The sequence below is a fragment of the Euprymna scolopes genome, chromosome 10 (assembly GCF_053919585.1).
Source record: "Euprymna scolopes isolate OS-2025 chromosome 10, ASM5391958v1, whole genome shotgun sequence".
NCBI classification, from domain to species: domain Eukaryota; kingdom Metazoa; phylum Mollusca; class Cephalopoda; order Sepiida; family Sepiolidae; genus Euprymna; species Euprymna scolopes.
The window spans coordinates 62,366,899-62,387,398 of NC_136491.1; the positions used below are offsets into that span (position 1 = coordinate 62,366,899).

Below are 20,500 nucleotides of genomic sequence, written 5' to 3' on the forward strand. Positions count from 1 at the left end.
AGATTTGTGTATAGCTTCTTTTAATTCTGTTCTATTGAATGATTGGTTACAGTTTTCTTCATTTTTTTGATTTGCAGTTCATTTTTTTTTTTTTTCCATTTCATAATTTGAAATTTTTTTTTGTTTTATTTTTTGATAATGAATTTATAGAAAATCGTTCTGCTAGTTTGTTTGCAATATTGTTCTTAGCAATGATCTTCATGTTGTTGCATATTACATGTTTGATTGGGTTCTTCTTGTTCCTTGATATTTTCCTGACCATCTCCCATACATTTTGTTTTAGTGTTTACATTTATTTTTCATACATAGCTTTTCCATATGTTCCATTTTGATTTTTTGATATTTATTTGTGCTTTCGCTCTGCTGTTTTTGTATATGTCCAAATTTTATTTTGTTGGGTTATTTTAAAATTTTCTTAAATTAGCATTTTGAGTTCTCACAGCTTTTTGGCATTCTTTGTTGAACCATAGTTTGTTTTATTTTGACTTGGAAAGTAGGGTATTGCTAAAATATGTACTATGTTCTTCTGAGTTAGTTAAGCTTCTGTTATTAGCTTGCGTTGGCATGTGTTTTGGAATTTTTTCCCAATTTGCTTTTTGTATTAGGTTGGTGCAAAAATGTTCTGAAAGCGATGAAGTCATTGAAGGCCGATTTGGCATCATCTCGGCTTTTGAAGCATTTTTTGCACAGGAAGTTGTCGAGATACCTGAAAAAGTGATAATCGGTGGGTGAAAGGTCCGGTGAATATTGCAGATGAGGCAGAGTCTCGTAGCCCAATTCATTCAGCTTTTGCAAGATCAGTGGAGCAACATGCGGGCGAGCGTTATCATAGAGGAGAATTGGTTCCTTCATACTGACTCATCTTGAGCACAGACGTTAGAGCTTCTGGCGTATTTTGTCAATTTGTTTACCGTAATCGTTTTTCCTGGATTCAAGAAGTTGTGATAGATGAGACCAGCCGCAGACCACCAAACAGTTACCATAGCCTTTTTTTATTGCAATTTCAGCTTCGGGAAGTGTTGTGGAGCTTCTTTGGCATCCAATCACTGTGCCAAATGTTGCGGTTGTCGTAGAGGATCCACTTCTCATCGCAAAACGCATCATTGATATCACAAGCTGTCTCAGCAGCTTTTTGAACTAGAACAAGAAAATTGTGTGGATTTGAATTTTGTCCATGTTGTTGAAAAGCCTGCAAAAAAATGAATAAAGAAATTGAGAACGGTTACGAATAACATGATTCGATAGAGCGAAAAACGCAGTTCAAAATGATATATAACATGGTTATATATATATCAATGAATTAATTCAGAAATCATATATAAAAGTAACATATGTGAGAAAACGATATTGTTTTTGCACCAACATGATAGATTCCTGCAGGGCATTTGGATTCTCATTTTCTAGTATAATTGTTGTCAATTGTGTCAATGTAGGTTCTCCAGCTATATACAGTTGGTTCGCATATTGTTAAGTCTATTGCTGATAGAGTACCTGTTACTAGATTTGTTCTCTTAATCATTAAGCAAACAGTTGTTTTGGCTAAGTATTTTTTCAACAATTCTTTTTTTTTTTTTTTAAATTATATACCACCCCATAGCTCATGATGATTGTTACAATCTCCTATTAATATGAAAGGCTTTGGTAGTTGTTGAATTAAATCATTTACTTCTGTTTCATCCATTGTTTCATTTGGTGGTATGTAAAGTGTGACCCAACGTGTGCGGCCCCAACAGATTGCCGGCTCCCAATTTGTGACCCGACGTGCGCAGCCTCGACAGATAGCCGACTCCCAACGTCGTGTACCATGGATTTTTTCGTTCGACTATTCTTCTTATGGCCGGATTGTCATTTTCTCGCTGGAAACACAATGGGAACACAGGTGGTTTCACAAAAATAGAATGTAATAAATCGTGGAACAAAGAAAGGAAAAAACACAAATGCCAATATTTACATATAATTGACTGCTGGACTTGTGAGTGTGTGGGTGTCTTCTTCCTGTTCTATCGATGTTACGTTCGTCTATTTCTGTTTCGCAGTCAACTCTAAAACTGTCCAACTCCCATCTGCTGCGACAGGCATCTAGTTGTCAACTGTCGCCTCTACGTTGGTATCTGAGGTTTACTCCCACCCTGGCTACCGGAAGCTGCTCTTCCCAGTTTTATCTTTAGGTTTTTATTGTCCTGTCAACTCTAAAAAACTCGCTCTAAAAATACCTAGAGATTCATTGTTTGTTACTTTCTATCTATTGTTTCCTATTCCTTTGTCTATTGCCCCCCTCTCAGCTCTTAGTGACTCAAGTCCACTTTATAGTATCACAAAGTGCGCAAAAGGTTATTCATTTTTGTCAGAACTCAGGTTCATTAATTTTCTGAGTGTGTCAGATTTATCAGTTTATCATTTTTTCTGTGTGTGTTTTTTTTTAATTTGTGCATCCCCCCCTCCCCCATGTATGAATCTACAATTCTTCTTGCTTCAGGAAAAGAGATGCTTTGGTTTTTTTTTTCCACTGTTATTTGTTTTTCTTTTTTCCCATACATTACAGACCCTTGCATAGGCTGGGTGATCCTTTGCACATTTGCACCCGTTTGTAGTGTAGTCAGCATTTTTCTGGCCGAGGGTATCATGCATCTTCATAATGTCCAAGGTTTTGATATTTCTGGTATCCAAGGGGGTTTGGTGCGAATAATTCAACCTTTTCAATTGAATAACCAATTCTTATTTCTTTTGGAGTATTTGGTGTGTTGAAGGTCATGATGTAAGTATTTGTTAGTATGATGTTTCCATCCATTTTTAATGGACACTCTTGATGTCTGGTAGATTCTGAGATTTTAATTCTGTCTTTATTTTGTCAGTCATGCAGCTGAAGAGATCTTTACTTTGAATTAAACCTTTTGATTTATTCATTTTTCCATGTTTATAGGATTTTATTTTTTTATCATGAAACTTTTCCATTTTTAGTAGAATATCGGCATATTTTTTTTTCTGCCTCCAATAATATTCTATTTCATAAATTTTTAACTGTTTTGGGTGTTATTTTTGTAGAAATTACCTTTGTATTGAAAATGGAGATAACTTTGTTAATGGGGTGTTTCTTCTGCTTTCAGAAAGATAAATCTTGGAAAGTTTACTTTATTTTCAGTGTCCAAATTGGACTGTGTGTGGTCTCTTGGTTGATCAGTGGTCATTAAAATATTTGTAGGATTTCATGGTCCCTGCACTCCAACAACCACAAAGTCCAATTTAATTCACTCTCATAGGATAGAGATACAGGGGCGATATACTCTCTTTTGAAGAGGTCAACAAGCACATGTTATTCCTTCTTGTTTCACTATCCAAGAAAATAGTAAAACAGACATTTTTCTCTAAACTAATTAACCCTAGAATCAGTATCTTCTTATTCAGCCATCTGGAGAACATTATTTGTAGTATCTGTATACTTATAAAAATGTTGATTTTGTCTTCTGAACCAGAGTTTATCATGACCAGCTGATTGATTGGATTGGGCCTCTCTGACCAACCATCCAGCCTAAGTTAGGGCCCAAAATGATGTATTGAAAGACCATATCCTCTTTGTAACCAGATGAAGGTCTGCTCAACCACTAAGATCCGATCCCAAAATATCACAGGTCCACTAACAGTCAACACATGGCACCATTGAAGGACTTTTACTTTCTGTAGAAGGATAGTTAGCATCCTACTGATTACTGATGCCCTACTGACTGAGTCAGAAAAGGAAGCGAGAGAAAAAGAAAAGATAGAAAAAACTTGTTATTTTTGCTTTGCAGAATATGATTGAGTTTTGTAAAAGGAAACGGAAGAACAATAACATGAATGTTCAGTTGGGCGTTTTACTTGTTATGTTTAAACCTTGGAGGGATGTTATGGAAAGTCAAGGTTGGAAACTGAATGTTAACAAAATGATCAATGGTTGTGGTGTTGGAAAGCCCCCGAGAAAGAGGGAAGTTCTTCTGCTTAGTTTGTAGAAAGTGATTCAAGCACAACTCAATTTTTTGTGATACCTATAAGTATTGGATGTACAAAAAGTACAATAAAATTACTGGTAGCTTAAGAGAAGATAAGTTTATATGCAAGAAGTGTAAGACAATGGAGACAGATGAGAACTCAGACATGAAGAAAATATATTTTGATGGCAATGGATTCAAAAGTTTTATGTTGATACAAATTGGAGTACAGTGTGGAGAAGGTGTTAGTGTTATTGCAGTTCAGAGCTAGAAGTGGATGGAGTAAGTTCGAAATACTTTTGCATTAACTAATTAGAATTAGCAGAGCATTTCTATTGTTTACTATGAGGCATGTATATGAGGCATGTATATGAGACATGTGTATGAGACATTGTAATGATGATATGGAAGTTTAGCCTGGCAAGTGAATAAGAGAATGATATGATGGATGTGCAATGAGAGTTTTTGTAAAACAAAAATATCAAATGGCAATCCAAACTTCAAACCAAAAAACCAAAATGACAATAGATTTTTGATGTTAACATTTCTCTCTGTGCTCTCAAAAATCGAATTGCTTGTGTTCAATTTGTCCTTTCAGTCAGTTGGTTTCCAGACATGGAACTTATGTATGCAAGTTATTTACATATCTGTCCCAACTATAAAAATCTACAATTGCGAATAGAAGCCTCTTTTTTCCTCTGGTAGATGCGCATAGTATGCAAAACATTTCAATCACTTTACAGCAGGTAAGTTTTTGTTTATTATAGTTTTTACAACAGGCTATGATCTGATAACTCTAGAGGAAGATTAAATTTGTACATTATAGGGACGTATGCAAAACATAAAACTGATGGTATGGCCATGATGAAAGAATTAGATGAGAGTTCTTAGGTTAGTAGATATAGAACAGTTGAAGGATCAGGTTCAGTTCACAAAAGGCAGAGATAGGCAAGTTGTGAAGTAAATTTCTAAAAATTATCCAGCATATGATGCCATCATGGAAGCAAGACAGTTTTGCATGAAGTTTATGGTAGAAATTATGTACTACTATCAGGTGAACAAGTTCTTGTAGTTTTTAACTTTTTAATTCAAATGAACATATCTCGGCTCCAACAAAAATCATTGACCAAATTAAGCGCCATCAGAATCACACGTTCGCGAATGCAAAACAAGAGTATTACTGCCAGTAACGTAAAAATCTTGTGTTCGGGTGGCGATGATATCACTTAGGTTTTTTAATTATTTCTCACGCAGAAAGTTGTCGAGATGTTTGAAAAAGTGGTAGTTGGTAGGTGAGTTTCATAGTTCAATTTGTTCAACTTCTGCAGGGTTGGTTTAACAACGTGTGGTCGGGCATTGTGGTGGAGGAGAATTAGGCCTTTTCTGGCTGGGTGTTGTCAAAGTTTCATATGCATTTCATTCATTTGTTGACAGTACTTCTTCACCATAATAGTTTCACCTGCATTCAAAAAAACTAATGGATGAGACCAGTTGCAGATCACTAGACAGTCAATATGACATTTTTCTGGTGCAACTCTGGCTTCAAAAAGTGTTGTGGAGCTTCGGCGGTATCTAACAACAGAGTTGAGCATCGCTGGTTGTCAAAGAACCCACTTTCCATTGGAAGTCACAACCCAGTTGAGAAATGGGTCATTCTTGTTGCGTAAAAGAGAAGATGACACTTCATAACAGCGTTTCTTTTGTTTATCGTTCAATTCGTGAGGCACCCATTTATCAAGTTTTTTTTGTCTTTTTAATCTCTTCCAAATGGTTGGAAGTCGTATATGTTACGTCTAATTCAGAAGCAAGTTCTAACAGTGTGTGGACTGGTTTTGACTAAAGCTCTTGATTGATCGTTGTCAACAACCAATGACTGACAACTACACTCATCATCTTTGTTGCCGCCACAAAATTTCTTAAACCACCATTGTGCTTTGTGTTCATTAGTAGTTCCTGGCCCAAACGCTTCGTTGATATCGTGAGCTGTTTCAGCAGCTTCTTGGCTTAGCTTGAAGAAAATTGTGCACATTTGCTTTTTTTTCCATCTTGCATTTAATGTTCTAAAAAGAAGACAATTGTTTTAAAACGCTTGTAATAGCAATATACATGGATGATAAAAAACTTTGGATAATTACGAATTTCAAGGGGGTTCTACTAAAATCGCCATATTTTAAAAATCAAAGCACCTTAAGTCCTCAAAATACCACCGTTTTGTTCGAAAATGAATATACTTTCAAATAAATTAATAAATAATAATGTACATTATATATTTAAGAGTTTTAAACAAATAAAGTGATAAAAATGTTAACATCATAAAACAGCGTTTTCGGTAAGATTTTGTAATGACCCCCCCCCCCCAACGTACACGGGTAAGGCCCCTCTCGCAAAATACGCATCGGCTCCGATGTTGTACGCAGTTCGTTTGAGGGAGCATTCATTATTCCGAAAAGGAAAGAAGTTTGGCGTGTGTGACCTTGTTTTTTATTATTATTATTTTGGCTTAAACCTAGTGCTTTTCAAATCATTTTATAATTTTTATGGATATTTTTTTTTTGGCCGTGTTTTTATTTTTAGATAGACATTTTTTCTTTTTGCCGTGTTTTTTTTTCTTGGATAGATATTTGGGAGGGGGGGCATGTTCTTTTTTCTCTTTGGATGGATACGGCAAATTAAAAAAAAAAAAAAAAATATTCGGTCAAATGACCGAGTATTTTTTTTTTTTTTTTTAATTTGCCGGAGATTATAATTACACATAATTATTAACAGGAAAATTGGTGCAAGTCCAAATTAGCACTTGTAACGATAAACAAAAACCTTTATGAGTGGGAACCAATAAATTTGACGAAATCCTTTGTAGAATCGTATGCATTTATTATACATAAAAACATTTGAAAAAAAAATTGATTTAAAAAAATTGTAAAAAAAAAAATTAAAGAAAACATTTGAAAAAAATTAATTTCATTGTTTAAATTCTTTTAATTTGTTTAAATTATTTGTTGTTGTTGCATTACTCTATATAAGTATAAAATAAAATTTGTTTAAATTGTTTCTTTTAGAATTTCCGAGTTGTCAATTTGGTCTCATTCTGTTTTCCGGTATGCTTGATCTGACTTTTGATCACCTCAACGTCGACCATATCTCATATTCTTCATTCGCTTTTTACACGAGACATACACATTTTAATCATGATTTTCTCTAGTTCAGATGGTACAGTAAATAAACTTTTAACTCGAAATGATCCCTAATGTACTAATGTATAACATAAGAAACAGAAAAGAACATTTGTAATGCGTACACAGCTTTATTTTCTTATAACCTCAATGCACTTTGAAGGGATTTTATCCACTTTTAATAGATTTGGGTGTCCGAAATTCTTTCGACAACTCCTTTTTTGTTGTGTTAAAAAAAGACTTCAACATGACGAGTATGGAAAATTTTGAAAAAATAAATTTCTTCGGACACCCAACTGTTAAATAAATCAATCTTTTTACTATATTCATGTGTTAAAAATAAAATTGTAACCGGCTTTCTCTTGTGGTACTGAGCAATTTAAAATCATGATACCTGGGAAAAAATCGTTCTATTTTTAAAAAGTATCTAAAAACGATCCGTAGAAGCAGCAGCAGCTGACAGTAATACTATCGCTGACATTAATTACTTTATTGTAAACAAACGTTCTTTATTTGTTTTCTTTGTTTTTTTTTTAAATTTCAGAACGAAACATTTTAAAAAATGAAAATATGAATATAAAAAATGTTCTTACATATTTAGTTGGAGCTCATACCATAACATAATTAGCTTAATTAGAGCTATTCTGTTATCAGAATATATAATTAAAGCAACCCCAATTACTCTGGTGTTATTTTGGTAAAATTTTAAAAATATAGTCGAAAAGACAAATATGTAACGTGTGCACTTTTATCCATTACATTAGTTTCATACTTCTACAGTTTATTGCTGAAAATGGAGACGCCATTTTTTTGTGCACCTGTTAAAATCCGAGGGAGAAATCCGTATTTTAAACTATGCCCGAAGCATGAAATAAATAACAAAAAAATTAAACTAGATAATGATTTTTCGGTTTCATTTAAATTAATTTGTTGACTCTTCAAAGTGGCTTTGATTTAAAAAAAATGTTTCATTAAAATTATTTGTTTGAAAAAAAAAACAAAAAAAAACTATTTTATAAAAATCCAATGTTGCTTTCATTACAAAATGGGGTACTTGATGAGGAGTGTGGACCCTGCGCAAATGTTTGCTTTCCAAGAACCGCTCCCTTAGCAGACATGTGCAGAAGGTTTTCAGTGATCTATTTAGCCATGAAAAACTTTCAGGCCCCCCAAAAAATTAATTTAAAATTAAAAATGAAATAAAATAACAAATTTAGAATGAAATAAAATAAAAAACAAGCACAAAATAAAAGTATAAATGAAATTTACTCAAAGAAAAAAAAAGTCAAAACAGAAAACACGCTTGACTAGAAAAAAAAGTGAAAGAAATGTAGTTGCGAAATTAAATGAAATAGCGCACGAAAAAAGTTACAGAAATTTAGTTTAGATACAAGTCTGACATAAATTGCTGTTGATTCCAATTTGTAATTCAATGGCTAAATAGACCACTGAAAACCTGCGCATCCGCATGTCTGCTAAGGAAGCGGTTCTTGGAAAGCAAACATTTGCTCAGGGTCCACACTCATCAAGTGCCCAAAATTGTTTTATTAAAATTATATTTTCTTACACAAACTTTTCAATAAATGTTTTTACAATTATATTTTAATAAATTTTTATACAGTAAATGTTTTGGTTTTCAAATGGTGCTTGCCCAGTTTAGACAGTTATGAATATGTCATTTTCATTTTCTGTTTTTAATAAAAAAAAACAAATATATATATATATATATATATATATTTCATCAAAAACTTTCCCATTTTCATTAATTAAATCGAAACATTTTCAATTAAACAATTACGGATATATGTGTCATGCTGTGTTGTGCATGGATGTGTAATAATGAGACTTGGAACACTCGTGTCTGGTTGGTAAGAAAGGAACCGAATAATGGCGTCCTGCTTTATTAATAGATTACTATGCGCATGCATGAGCGCATACAAAAGTTAGATCAAGAAACCGGGACGAAAGAGTCTATATAAGTTACTGAAATGAAAGAGCAGCGATATCATTACAATATGTTCTCTTTCATGGTTCTTTCCGGAAGTAATTAATATCTAGTTTAAGTTTTTTGTTGTTTATTTCTAACTTCGGCCATAGTTTTAAACACTGATTTCTCCCTCTGGGAGGTGCACGATAAAAAAATGGTGTCTCCATTTTCGGCAATAAAGTGTAGAAGTAGCATTTTAACAGTGAATTAAACCGTGTTTTGTTTAAAAAAAAAAAAAAAAAAAAAACGAAAATGTGAAATATTTTTTTGCTTCTACCCCCAATATATATTTTTTCGTCTTTTTTACAATTTTTTCAGCTGATTATAATTGAATGGACACTAATCTACAAAAAAAAAAAAAAAAAAAAAAAAAAAAAAATGCAAAATCATTATTTAAATATTTGTAGGAGGTACTCAGTTTCTAGTTAAGTTCCTATTTACTGCCTCCCCACAAGGACAGACGCAAGATCAGTTTTTAATGCGAGGAAAATCCAGCTTCCCAAAAAGGGTCAATCTGCATAGAAACAAACATAAAAATTGTGTCAATCATGAAGGATTTCTCCTTCACTGACATGACAGAAATGTGAAGTGTAGCATCAGAATACTACACTGATCGTGGTTCGAAGCCCAGATAGAGAAATAAAAAAATGTCTTACACTGGAAAGTTTAATGAAATAATGTGTCACTTGGACAAGAAATGTAATTGAAAATAAAAAACAAATTTATCAAAAATTTGTGAACAATTTGTTAGCTTTAGCAAAAAATATGTTTTTTGATATTTAAATAAGTGGGCAAAAAATACTTAATAAGTTTTCCAAACATCACGTTTTCTGTTACTGATGTCACTTGTTTTAAATGAAATTTATTTTTGTCTATTTGTTGTAATTCCTGTTAAGTTTCACACCCCTCATTTACGTAAAAATTTACGTATTTAAAAGTAATTTGATGTCCCAAATCTATAAAATGGTATATTTTCAAAAGCCAATAATTATGACCCACTAACCGTAAATATGGGTGTCAAACGCCCTCTTAAAAAAAAAAAAAAAAAAAAAAAAAAAAAACTCCCTTAATACTACCTCTAATCCTAGGTACGAGTGGCAAGCCTTCTCCTAAAATCTTTAGCTCCTCACACAAACAAAGTTCCTTGGTAAGCTACATATAAGTGTCTAAAAAAAATTTAAATTCTTCCTTAAAGAAAAATGCACCATTTATCAACCATAAATCAAATCTTCAGGGTGTTCACACATAATTTCCTTTAGCTCTATCATTAACCCAAAGTCAGAATGGCAACCTTCCCACCCTCTCATAATTGCACAAAGACCCTCTTAAAACCACAGATAATCGCCTTTAAAAAAGGTGCACAGGATTTATCTCCTATAGAAAAAGGAAAATACTTAACTGCCCTAAAATGCTAGAATGGCTCAAAATGGAGAATCATTTTACATTAAATTCTAAAATACTTGTTTATCTTTCATTAAAGTTTTGAGGTATTCACATGTAATTGCCTAGAAAGGTAAAATCGCATATTTTGGAGAGGTGAAAGTGAAAGGTTGGCACTTATGTTAATTAACAGACCTACAAAGAAGGTAAGATAATCGCGTGTCAAGTGGCCAGTTTAGTGGTAATCGATCATGAAAACCACTTGAAAGACAAAGGAAAGAAAAATGTTTATTGCAAGACAGATTGGTGATCATAAAATCTGACTTAAGGAATATGATCTGATAGTGAAACTAGAAAAGTTGCCAATCCATGGGCATGGATATTTATTGCTTTTACTGAAATAATTCAGTTTTGCCATGGCCACCAACGAATTCAAATAAGGAGAGGAAAACCTTTTTCTTTCCCTTCGATAACTTACAAGGTTATTTTTTTATTTTTATTTTTTTTCTTCTCCGTCAGGGCGTTTAAAGGTCGGTGGGAAATACTTGGACCTCCCTCCACCTTTGGGAAGTGAAACGTTACTGGACCCGGCTTCTGATTGGCTAACGGCCATTTGGAAGCATATTGAGAGAGCAGAGTTACAGCTGACTGATTCTAATATAACGTTAAGCAAAGACATCTGAACGACACTACCACGCGTCTTTGGCGACCCCCCCCCCCCAATTGCAATCTGGTTGAGACACTTCTGTTTTCTTTTGTAAGTTGAACTTTTTCCCCAAGTGTAAACTGACGATAACAGACAAAGAAATTTGTTAGCGAACGCAACCCCAAAATTTATATAAGTGATTAATGCATTTGTGTATATACTATTTGTAACGTTGAAAGCAACAATTATAAAAACAGTTAATCTTTGACTTCTTTTGTTTGAAAATAGACTGCACTTTCAAGCAACAGCGTTTTCCATTTTCAGATCAGCCCTGTTGACAGAGTGGAAACCGGACCAAGATTGGAAACAAATGAGCGAACCACGCCGACGGGGACAAAAGGTGATGCCACAGGGATTAGAGCCAGTTGCACCTTTCTTCCAAGCCTGTGCATCTGTACCAGCCCTGTAGGAGTTACAGTCTTAAAGAAGGAAAAATATCAACACGTGTGAGGCACAAAAAAAAGTCATAACTTCCTTAATTTTAATTGGATTTTAAAAATTTAAAAAGATTCTTAGATCATCAAGCTCTTTCTACATATACCAATATTGAAATATTTTAACCTATTTCAATTTTTTCATGTGTATTGCCATTTCAATTTTTTCATGTGTATTGCCATTTCAATTTTTTCATGTGTATTGCCATTTCAATTTTTTCATGTATTGTCATTTCAATTTTTTCATGTATTGTCATTTCAATTTTTTCATGTGTATTGCTACTTGTAATTTAAATGATAAAAAAGAGTGAAAAACGCTCTTTAAAATGATATATAAAGTAAAAGTGTTACAATAAAAACTTTATTTGAAATAAAACTTCTGCAAGAACTTTATTCTCAACCTCTTGATTAAAAAAGGTAATTAAATCATCTTAATGTGATTAATAAAAACTTTAGCAAAAAAAAAAAAAAAAGTAAAAAAAGATTTAATTGACTACTTGTTTTTTTAACAGAAACATTTACAACAACAAAAATTTATTGAGGTAGGTAGAAGAGTAACTTGCCTTTGGTAACATTTATTTGTTATATATTTGTTTGTTTTTTTAATCACTTTTTCATACCTCTGCGGATTGTAAAACAAACACAATAAAAGTTATTCTTTTACTTAACGGGATAAGTGGTTTGTGTGTTTTACAATCCAGAGGTATGAAAAAGTGATTAAAAAAAACCCCAAATATATAACAAATAAATGTTACCAAAGACAAGTTACTCTTCTACCTACCTCGATAAATTTTTGATGTTGTAAATGTTTCTGTTAAAAAACAAATAGTGTCGAGCGTTATATGAGAACAAGAAAAACTGGTCCCAATGTAACTTAAAGTCTTGACAATGACTTAAAAATAAAAAGTTATACAAAATAGTGGTAGAAACCCACCCGATAATAGTCACTGTATCTTGAAGCCGTTAAAATGAAATTTAATCATACTAATTAGTTTAATGTACTTCAAAACATTATAATTGTAATCTGTACAAAATTTCCTTTCATTTGATATGCTACAAGCCATATTTTGTTAATGATTTCTTTGAATCGTGTTGTGGTAGCCATCTTGGATTTCCTAGTTGCCATCTTGGATTTTTCATTGTGTAATGATAACAAATGATAATGTCAATCAGAATAATATTTTGCATGATGATAAAGCCTTACCTTCCTTTTTTTTTTTAACTGTTTTTATGATGCTTCTACTTGAAGCTGTTAAAATGAAAATTATGCTAATTAGTTTAATGTACCTGAAAACAATTTTGATCTGTACAAAATTTACTTTAATTTGATATGCTACAAGCCATATTTTGTTAATAATTTCTTTGAATCGTGTTATGGTGGCCATTTTTGGATTTTTCATGAGGTTATAATGGCAAATGATAATGTCCATCAGAATAATACTTCCTATGATGATAAAGCCTTACTTACCATTTTTCTTAGCTGTTTTTATGTTTCTACTAAAGTAGCTGTTAAAATGAAACTGGAATATGCTAATTAGTATGCTAATTAGTCCATAAGTTACCCAGAGGGATCGTCATAAATAATGCCAACTGAACCATCATAATATGTTCAATAATATGTTCAAAATTTCATCATAATATCTTAAAAAGATCTGAAGATACAATTTTTTAAAGATGGGTTAGTCTGTAAATTGTGCAAATTTTCTGCCATTTTCAGTCACAAGCTTATATGCATTTGAACAGGGCTGACTTAAGGCAAAATGACCAGTGAACCACACATTTTTTAATACTTTGAATAGTCATAACTCCAGTTCTAATCGACCGATTTTAAAAAACTAGATATTATTTCTTTATTTTTATGCTCTTTTCAATAATGCTTGATTCGAGGTTATTCAATCTAAGGAAAAAATGGTTTGGTATTGCTACTTCTAAGCCCAATCAGTTACCATAAAATTTTATGTATCCAAACTATTCTTGTAGCAGTTGTAATTTTACTATTAATAAATAATTTATTTAAATCTCTTTAAAATATTTGAAAATCCTAAAAATGTGATTTGATTACAAAAATAAAATTAAAAAAAAAAACTATTGTACTTACCATTGTTTGGTAATATCGTACACCATGATCACACCATTTGTACCTTTATAGACATCAACAAATTCTGCATCCAGACAATGGCCCTCAACATTCTGTCAGAAAGTTTTTTTTTAAATATGAGAATCACAAAGCATTTAAAATTTTAAGTAAATCAATCAGTTAAATGCAAATAATTAGATTTAAAATACACAATGAAAATTATTTACAAATACCTGTGCATCGGAATTATCTAAGAAAATTATAGGATATGAGCATAAAAAAATAAAAAGAACAATAAATACTGCGTCAATATACTAGTTAAGTTTTGCAGAGAGAAAAATTAGTGCAAAACATTGTGTTGCAATATTTTCGGCATCTTGTGAACGTATACCATCATAAATTTGAACAATTTTATTTTTAACCATGTGTGATAAAAACGAACTAATCAAATGCCAGAACATCTTCATAAAACAACAAAATTTTGCTGAATTCTCCAGCATTTCCATATCAAAATTAGATGACTATGTTTCTGATGATGGTAACTGAATTAAATCTACAGTCAAGTTGTACTCCTAGTTTTTTTAGGAAAACTTCTCTTATCACATTTATGCTGCCATTCTTTTTTGCTTGGAACTATATTTTTTCTGTTTCAAGAATGACTTTACACTCAAGAGGTTATAGACTCAGCAATCACCTTTACTTTGATGGATTGGAATCAAAATTCAAATTATGGCAGGTGAAATTTCTGGGATATTTAAGAATACAGAAACTACACAAAATTATACAGTTACTACTCGACAATCCTAATGACCCAGCATTTGTTAAAAAATAAATAAACACAACTGTTTTTGCAGTTGTAATACAATATTTGGGCGATAGAAGCCCATCATCTGATTAAGCAAGAGATGGACACAAAGCGTTGGACATTAAGAGAGCATCATTTATCGAAAGGAAAACCAAAATGTATCTCCCTATATACGAAACTAACATTTCTAAAAGGTATTGAAGATGTTATAAGGGCTGAAATAAGTGAAAATGCATTAAAACCCTTAAGTGAAATCATCAGCTTACTGATTTCTATGGCTTTAAATGGATTACCTAGTGACCTTAAACCACTTAGAACTTTGATAATCCAAAATGATAGCCCCATCACTTTCAGTCAATTCAAAGTAGCACTAAGAAGCTTTGAAGAAATTGAAAAAAAAAATGCCCAAGGAAAATATGTTTATATAATGGACATTTTAGCTAGTACATTAGAGACAGAGTAATCGGGTTCCAGTTGGAAGTTATACGAGTTCAAAAATCTGTTGCTGAACACAGCACAGCTGAGTTACAGGAAAAAGGTAATGGGTCATGTCAAAGGTAAATGGGTACAAACACCTGTGCTGGGCCCAGCTTGTGGGAATGAGAGTTGGTGAGATTTGTGCTGAGATTCATATTTGGAAAGGAGATTTGAAAAAAAAAAAGAGCAAGTTTCTGAGTTGGGTAAGGACAAAAACAGATCAGGCAGTCAGTCTCACGAAAGCAATAGGATGGCAGGATGGAAGTTTGTTCCTGGAAACAGGAACACACAGGCTGTTGAAATATAGCTGAAACTACCCATCTCCTTAAATTCAGGAACTAGTGAGAAATTTGCAATGCATCTTTGACGGTGACAAGCAAAAATAAAACTCAACTATATCCAAAAAAACACAAGAGATTACCGTGTTACAAAAGGCTTTTGTTTACAGAAGGCAGGGAACAATGGTGCAGATGCAAGCCAACTTAAGGACACATGGCCACGAGAGACAAAGGTATGTTGCTCAATATCTTATTGTAACAAACACATTTTGGTATGAGCGTAAATGTTGTATGGACAGCTAAAACAACATTCAGTTCACATATTGTAGAACCTCTTTTTCATGTAAGAACATTGTTGAAAAACCCAGAAAAATTGATGTGTCATAGCATGGACAGAAGTAATAGCGACAGCTGAGAGAGAATTTACTGAAACCACCAAAAAACGCACCGAAGCACAGAAATTAGGAACCCAGGACTTCTGGAAAATCTACAACAGTGTAGTAAATAATGGGCAATCTCTGATGAACTACAAGCACTTGTACCCCCTCGATGTAAATACCCCCAACAAACCAGACAAGCAGCTAAATCCCACTCCTTCACAGTAGAGATCCATAGATGTAAGAGAGCCTTCTACTCCAGTAGTTTCTTCCCCAGAACCGCTAGACTTTGGAATTACCTTCTGGGTCCCTGCTATCCCAACTGTACTGACATGCAGTAGTTCAAGTGTAACGCGAACCAACATCTTGCTGCTCAACTCCCTACATAGTACCCCTGTAGCTTATGTTCCTGATAGTAGCCCCCTACATCAAAGTGGCAATGCGCCTTGTTTGGGGTGAAAATATAATTAAAAAAAAAAAAAAAAAGTAACAAGTTATGATATTGTGAATGGATTACATAAAGCTGTAAACATTTAAAAACTGAAATGAGCAAATAGTTGTAATGATTTATCACAAGTTTTTTTTTTTTTTTACATAGACATCACCACATTATCAAGGCCAAGAGGCCACTCAAGGATAAGGGTTAAAGAGTGTACAGTAGAAATTTGTCAATATAGTAATCATTAGTAATGAAAATTTGGTAAATTTGATAACTTATATGGAACGGTTCATCAAGAACTTATTTACGTTAGACTTGAAGACAACCATATTGTAGTCAGCCGGAAAGCAGGAAAACGGAAGACAATTCCACAGGCGTGCAGTTCTATGAAAGAAGCTTTGTTCATGGAATCTACGTTTAGGTTTAGGCACAGATAAAGAGTGGGGGGAATTATTGATAGTGTTTACAGCTAGACGAGTGTTTCTTGTGAAAGTTTGGCGAGGGGGGACCATAGATTGAAGCTCAGTCGAACACTTTCCATGAAAATAACGATACATCAGAGACAAACTCGCAACATCTCTTCTGTGAGATAGAGGTTGCAAGGAAGAGAAAAGGACATCTCCTACGAGGCTACGAAGTCTATTTTGAACTCTATCAAGGCAGGACAAGTCCTTTCTAGCAGCTCCTGTCCAGATGTGGCAACAGTATTCCATCCTTGGACGTACCTGGCTCTTATATAGATAGAGAATAGCATCAGCAGTGAGATATCTACCGGATCGATAGAAAGATCCCACCATTTTTCCAGCGGCCTTGGCAACAGATTTGATGTACGTGTTCCATTTAAGATCAGGAGTAATGGTCAAGCCAAGAAGCTTGTCAAAACTTGAGGCCTCCTGAAGACGAGAGCCATTCATTTCAATTGATGCCAGATGTGAATCAGAATGTTGATGATGTAAAGAGAGAAACTTGGTTTTAGATGCATTAAAAGTAACCAGCCACTCCTTACCCCATTGTACTACGTGCTCAAGATCAGAGGAGAGAGAATTGGAGAGAACTTGGTCGTTTACTGCCTTAGATGTGCTACCATAAATGGTAGTGTCGTCAGCATAAATGTCTACAAATGATGTAAGGATGTGATTTGGAAGATCATTAATGTAGATCAGGAAAAGAGTTGGGCCCAGGATGGACCCCTGAGGGACACCGGCATTAATACTGTGAGCTTCTGATTTTTGCCCCTCAACTACTACTCTTATGAACCTATCAGAAAGAAATGATTTAATAATTGAGAAGACATTTCCAGCAATACCATAGCTAGAGATATTATGAAGTAAACCTTTATGCCATACCCTATCAAAGGCCTTAGATATGTCAAGAGCAATTGCCCTAGAAAGGTTGCCTCCATCGAGAGATTTGCTAATCCTATGAGATATAACTGTAAGCACATCTACTGTAGATCTAGCAGAACGGAAACCATATTGAGTGTCACTAAGAAGGTTATTTTTGTTGAGATGGTTGATTACTTCTGTTTTTAATACAGATTCCAGCAACTTACTCAGGACGCACAGGGGACTTATTGGCCTGTACTGAGAGGGGATGAGCGATCACCTGAATTCTTAAATACAGGGCATACTGATGAAATTTTCCGGGGAGATGGGAAATTATTCTCCTTAAGACAACATTTAAACAGTTTTGTAAGTATGGGCGCTAGTTCAGGTTGAAGTTTTTTGAGTACTATAATGGGAATACCGTCAGGGTCAGTTGCTTTACTGGAATCAAGGTTTTTGATTAGCTTGGCAACATCACGTACAGATATACGTATATCACATAGCATGTTTTCTGATACAGGAGGAAATATTGGGGGTTGGCGGCCTTGATCGCAAAGGGTAGAATTAGCTGCAAAGTTCTTGACAAAGAGTTTGGCTTTGTCTGATGCTGACGAGATTACCTCAGGTCCATTGATAATTGTTGGGATGGAGCACACACTTCTGTTCAGGATTCTGTTTGCTATTTGCCAAAACTGGTGGGAACCAAGCCGCTGCTCAGCTACTTTGGACTTAACAGATTGAGCATACAACTCTCTTGCATTCTTTATTACTTTCTTACAATGGTTGCTGGTAGTCCTGAAAGCGGCTTTAGTTTTCATACATCTATTACGTTGGAAACAGTGGAAAAAGTTATTTCTGTGCTCAATGGCAGCAGCACATTCTGGAGAGAACCATGGCTGGCTCTTAGGTTTTTGCTGAAACTTTTTCGAGGGTATGAAACGGTCAATACCTACAATTAACCATTCCGTCAGGTCTAATACTATAGAGGACACATCCTTTTTAAATATGGAATGCAGAGGTAGATCAGATATAAATGTACGGAAGCTATCCCAGTCAGCCTTAGTGTATCGATATACTGTACGATGGAGAGGTACGTCTTATACGAGGGGACTTATTACATTTCATTTTTATCTTAATTGATACAACAGAGTGGTCGGAAGATCCAAGAGGCGACAGAACAGAAACTGAACATAGTTCAGGGCAAGTTGTGAGAAAAAGGTCTAGTAGGCTCGCATACTGGCCGTCATTGTCGGGCACACGGGTGGGTTCCTGAACAATCTGAGTGAGGTCATAGGCAATGGAGAAATCATGACAGAACCTCCCCTCATCATCAGTCTTGTTAGAGTGGGTCAACCATTCGACGTTGTGAACATTGAAGTCACCACATACGTGAAAGTTAGCTGAAGGATAAGCAGATAGGACTTGGTCAATTTTCTCAGATATGCTTTGAAAGATAGTAACTCCGCTGTTATGGGGGCGATAGAGAGTAAATATAAATGCAGTAGTGTGAGCTAAAGCAACCCGGAAGCACATATAGGGTAAGTTAGGATCTTCCCTGGAGATGTCCCTACCACATGGAAAGTTATCCCTAATATAGGCACATATTCCATGCCCATGGCGATCTTGGGGGTCAGATTTGGAAGTTAAGTTAGAGTATCCTTTAATTGCGAACTCTTTTAGGGAAATAGCCTGTCCAATGCCAGTTTCACTTAAAAATAAAAGGTCTGGTTTAGTCTCCTGTAATTGGGTTTCAACCTCTGGAAGGTTAGAACGTAGACCCCTGATGTTGGAGAAGGAGACATGGTAGTAGGGGTCTACGTTGGAAGTTGGAGAACCGGGTTTAATCGTGTATTTTTTCTTGAAACTTGTCATGATGAATTTTTGGAATTTGTGGGCTAGGTCGTCAGATTTACTTAGAGCAGGACAGAGAGGGAAACTAAGAGAGAAAAAGAAACAAAGAATTTTTTTTTTTTTTTTTTTTGTAGCTAATGATAAGGTAAAGCCGTAACAATTACCCACTAGTATGGCATCGAGAGGCCCCACCAGAAGCTACTGCATGGTCCAAAATCCATTCACCAAATGGCAATACAGCAGCCCCAGTACTTTGCACCTGCTGATAGGACAGCCACCTTAGTGGTTAATCCAAGGTTCGGGTCCCTGACTATCAGGCGGATAATGTCAGCCCAGACAAAACGTTTAACTCCAGCACCCTTACTAGTGACATGGCTACAAGGATAGACATAGAAACAGAAAATCTCCGCCATCTCTGCCAACTGTTCGCACAAAATACTGCCAACCTAGAAAACAGCTTTTTCTTCTCCCTTTGTCAGAAAAATCACTCATTAAAAAATGAGGACTGAGGGACAAATAAGAAGCGAGAGTAACAGGAGCTGCCGATAACGCATCCACAATGCGTTTTCTACTCTCCATTAATAAAAAAAAAAAAAAAAAAAAAAATTATTAAGTATTCTACTTAATAAAAGTCCAACAGATGTGTTTAAGGGAAAGTATGGTGATAGATTCCCCTCTCACGAACTAAGAATGAGTACAAATTCGTAATCTATTTTTGCAATCAACTTGGTAGATAAATAAACATTTATGGACGAGAAAAAAAAAAATGCTAGCATTTAATAAAACAGAAATACATAAATTAAATACTGAAATAAAATGGAGTTATTAATATTTGAATCTAAAAATAAAAAGTATGATTAAAATTGAAATCACTTATCTCAACAAAAACACGTCCGTCTCCAAAATGTAAACTGAAATGAGGAATTTAAGTTAATAGCGTTCAAAAAGATTTTTTTTTTTTTAAATTAACCGTTAAAAGAAAAGCGTGATTTTATTCTGAACTTTAGCTAGTCACGTTTTAAGAAACTTACAATATAAAAGAAAAGCGGATGGGGGGGGGTCTTCCGAAATATACATAAATTAAATACTGAAATAAAATGGAGTTATTAATATTTGAATCTAAAAATAAAAAGTATGATTAAAATTGAAATCACTTATCTCAACAAAAACACGTCCGTCTCCAAAATGTAAAAAATACATTTATTGCAAAGTGAATTTGAGCCCCCCCCCCC

General features: G+C 34.2%; 1 protein-coding gene across 5 annotated transcripts in view; it reads right to left on the bottom strand.

Annotated features, from left to right (window-relative positions):
• Window positions 1-20,500, bottom strand: part of LOC145286012 (rab-like protein 6) — a 254,354-nt gene that overhangs the window by 94,820 nt on the left and 139,034 nt on the right. For 4 of the 5 annotated variants that reach the window (XM_080134625.1, XM_080134622.1, XM_080134621.1 and 1 more), the window contains exon 4: window positions 13,738-13,829. In XM_080134625.1, the coding sequence (XP_079990751.1) occupies window positions 13,738-13,763 (26 nt within the window). In that variant the 5' untranslated portion in view covers window positions 13,764-13,829. Of the gene's footprint in view, window positions 1-7,725; window positions 7,949-13,737; window positions 13,830-20,500 lie in introns of those variants that run through there. The other variant, XM_080134623.1, reaches the window with a different exon arrangement.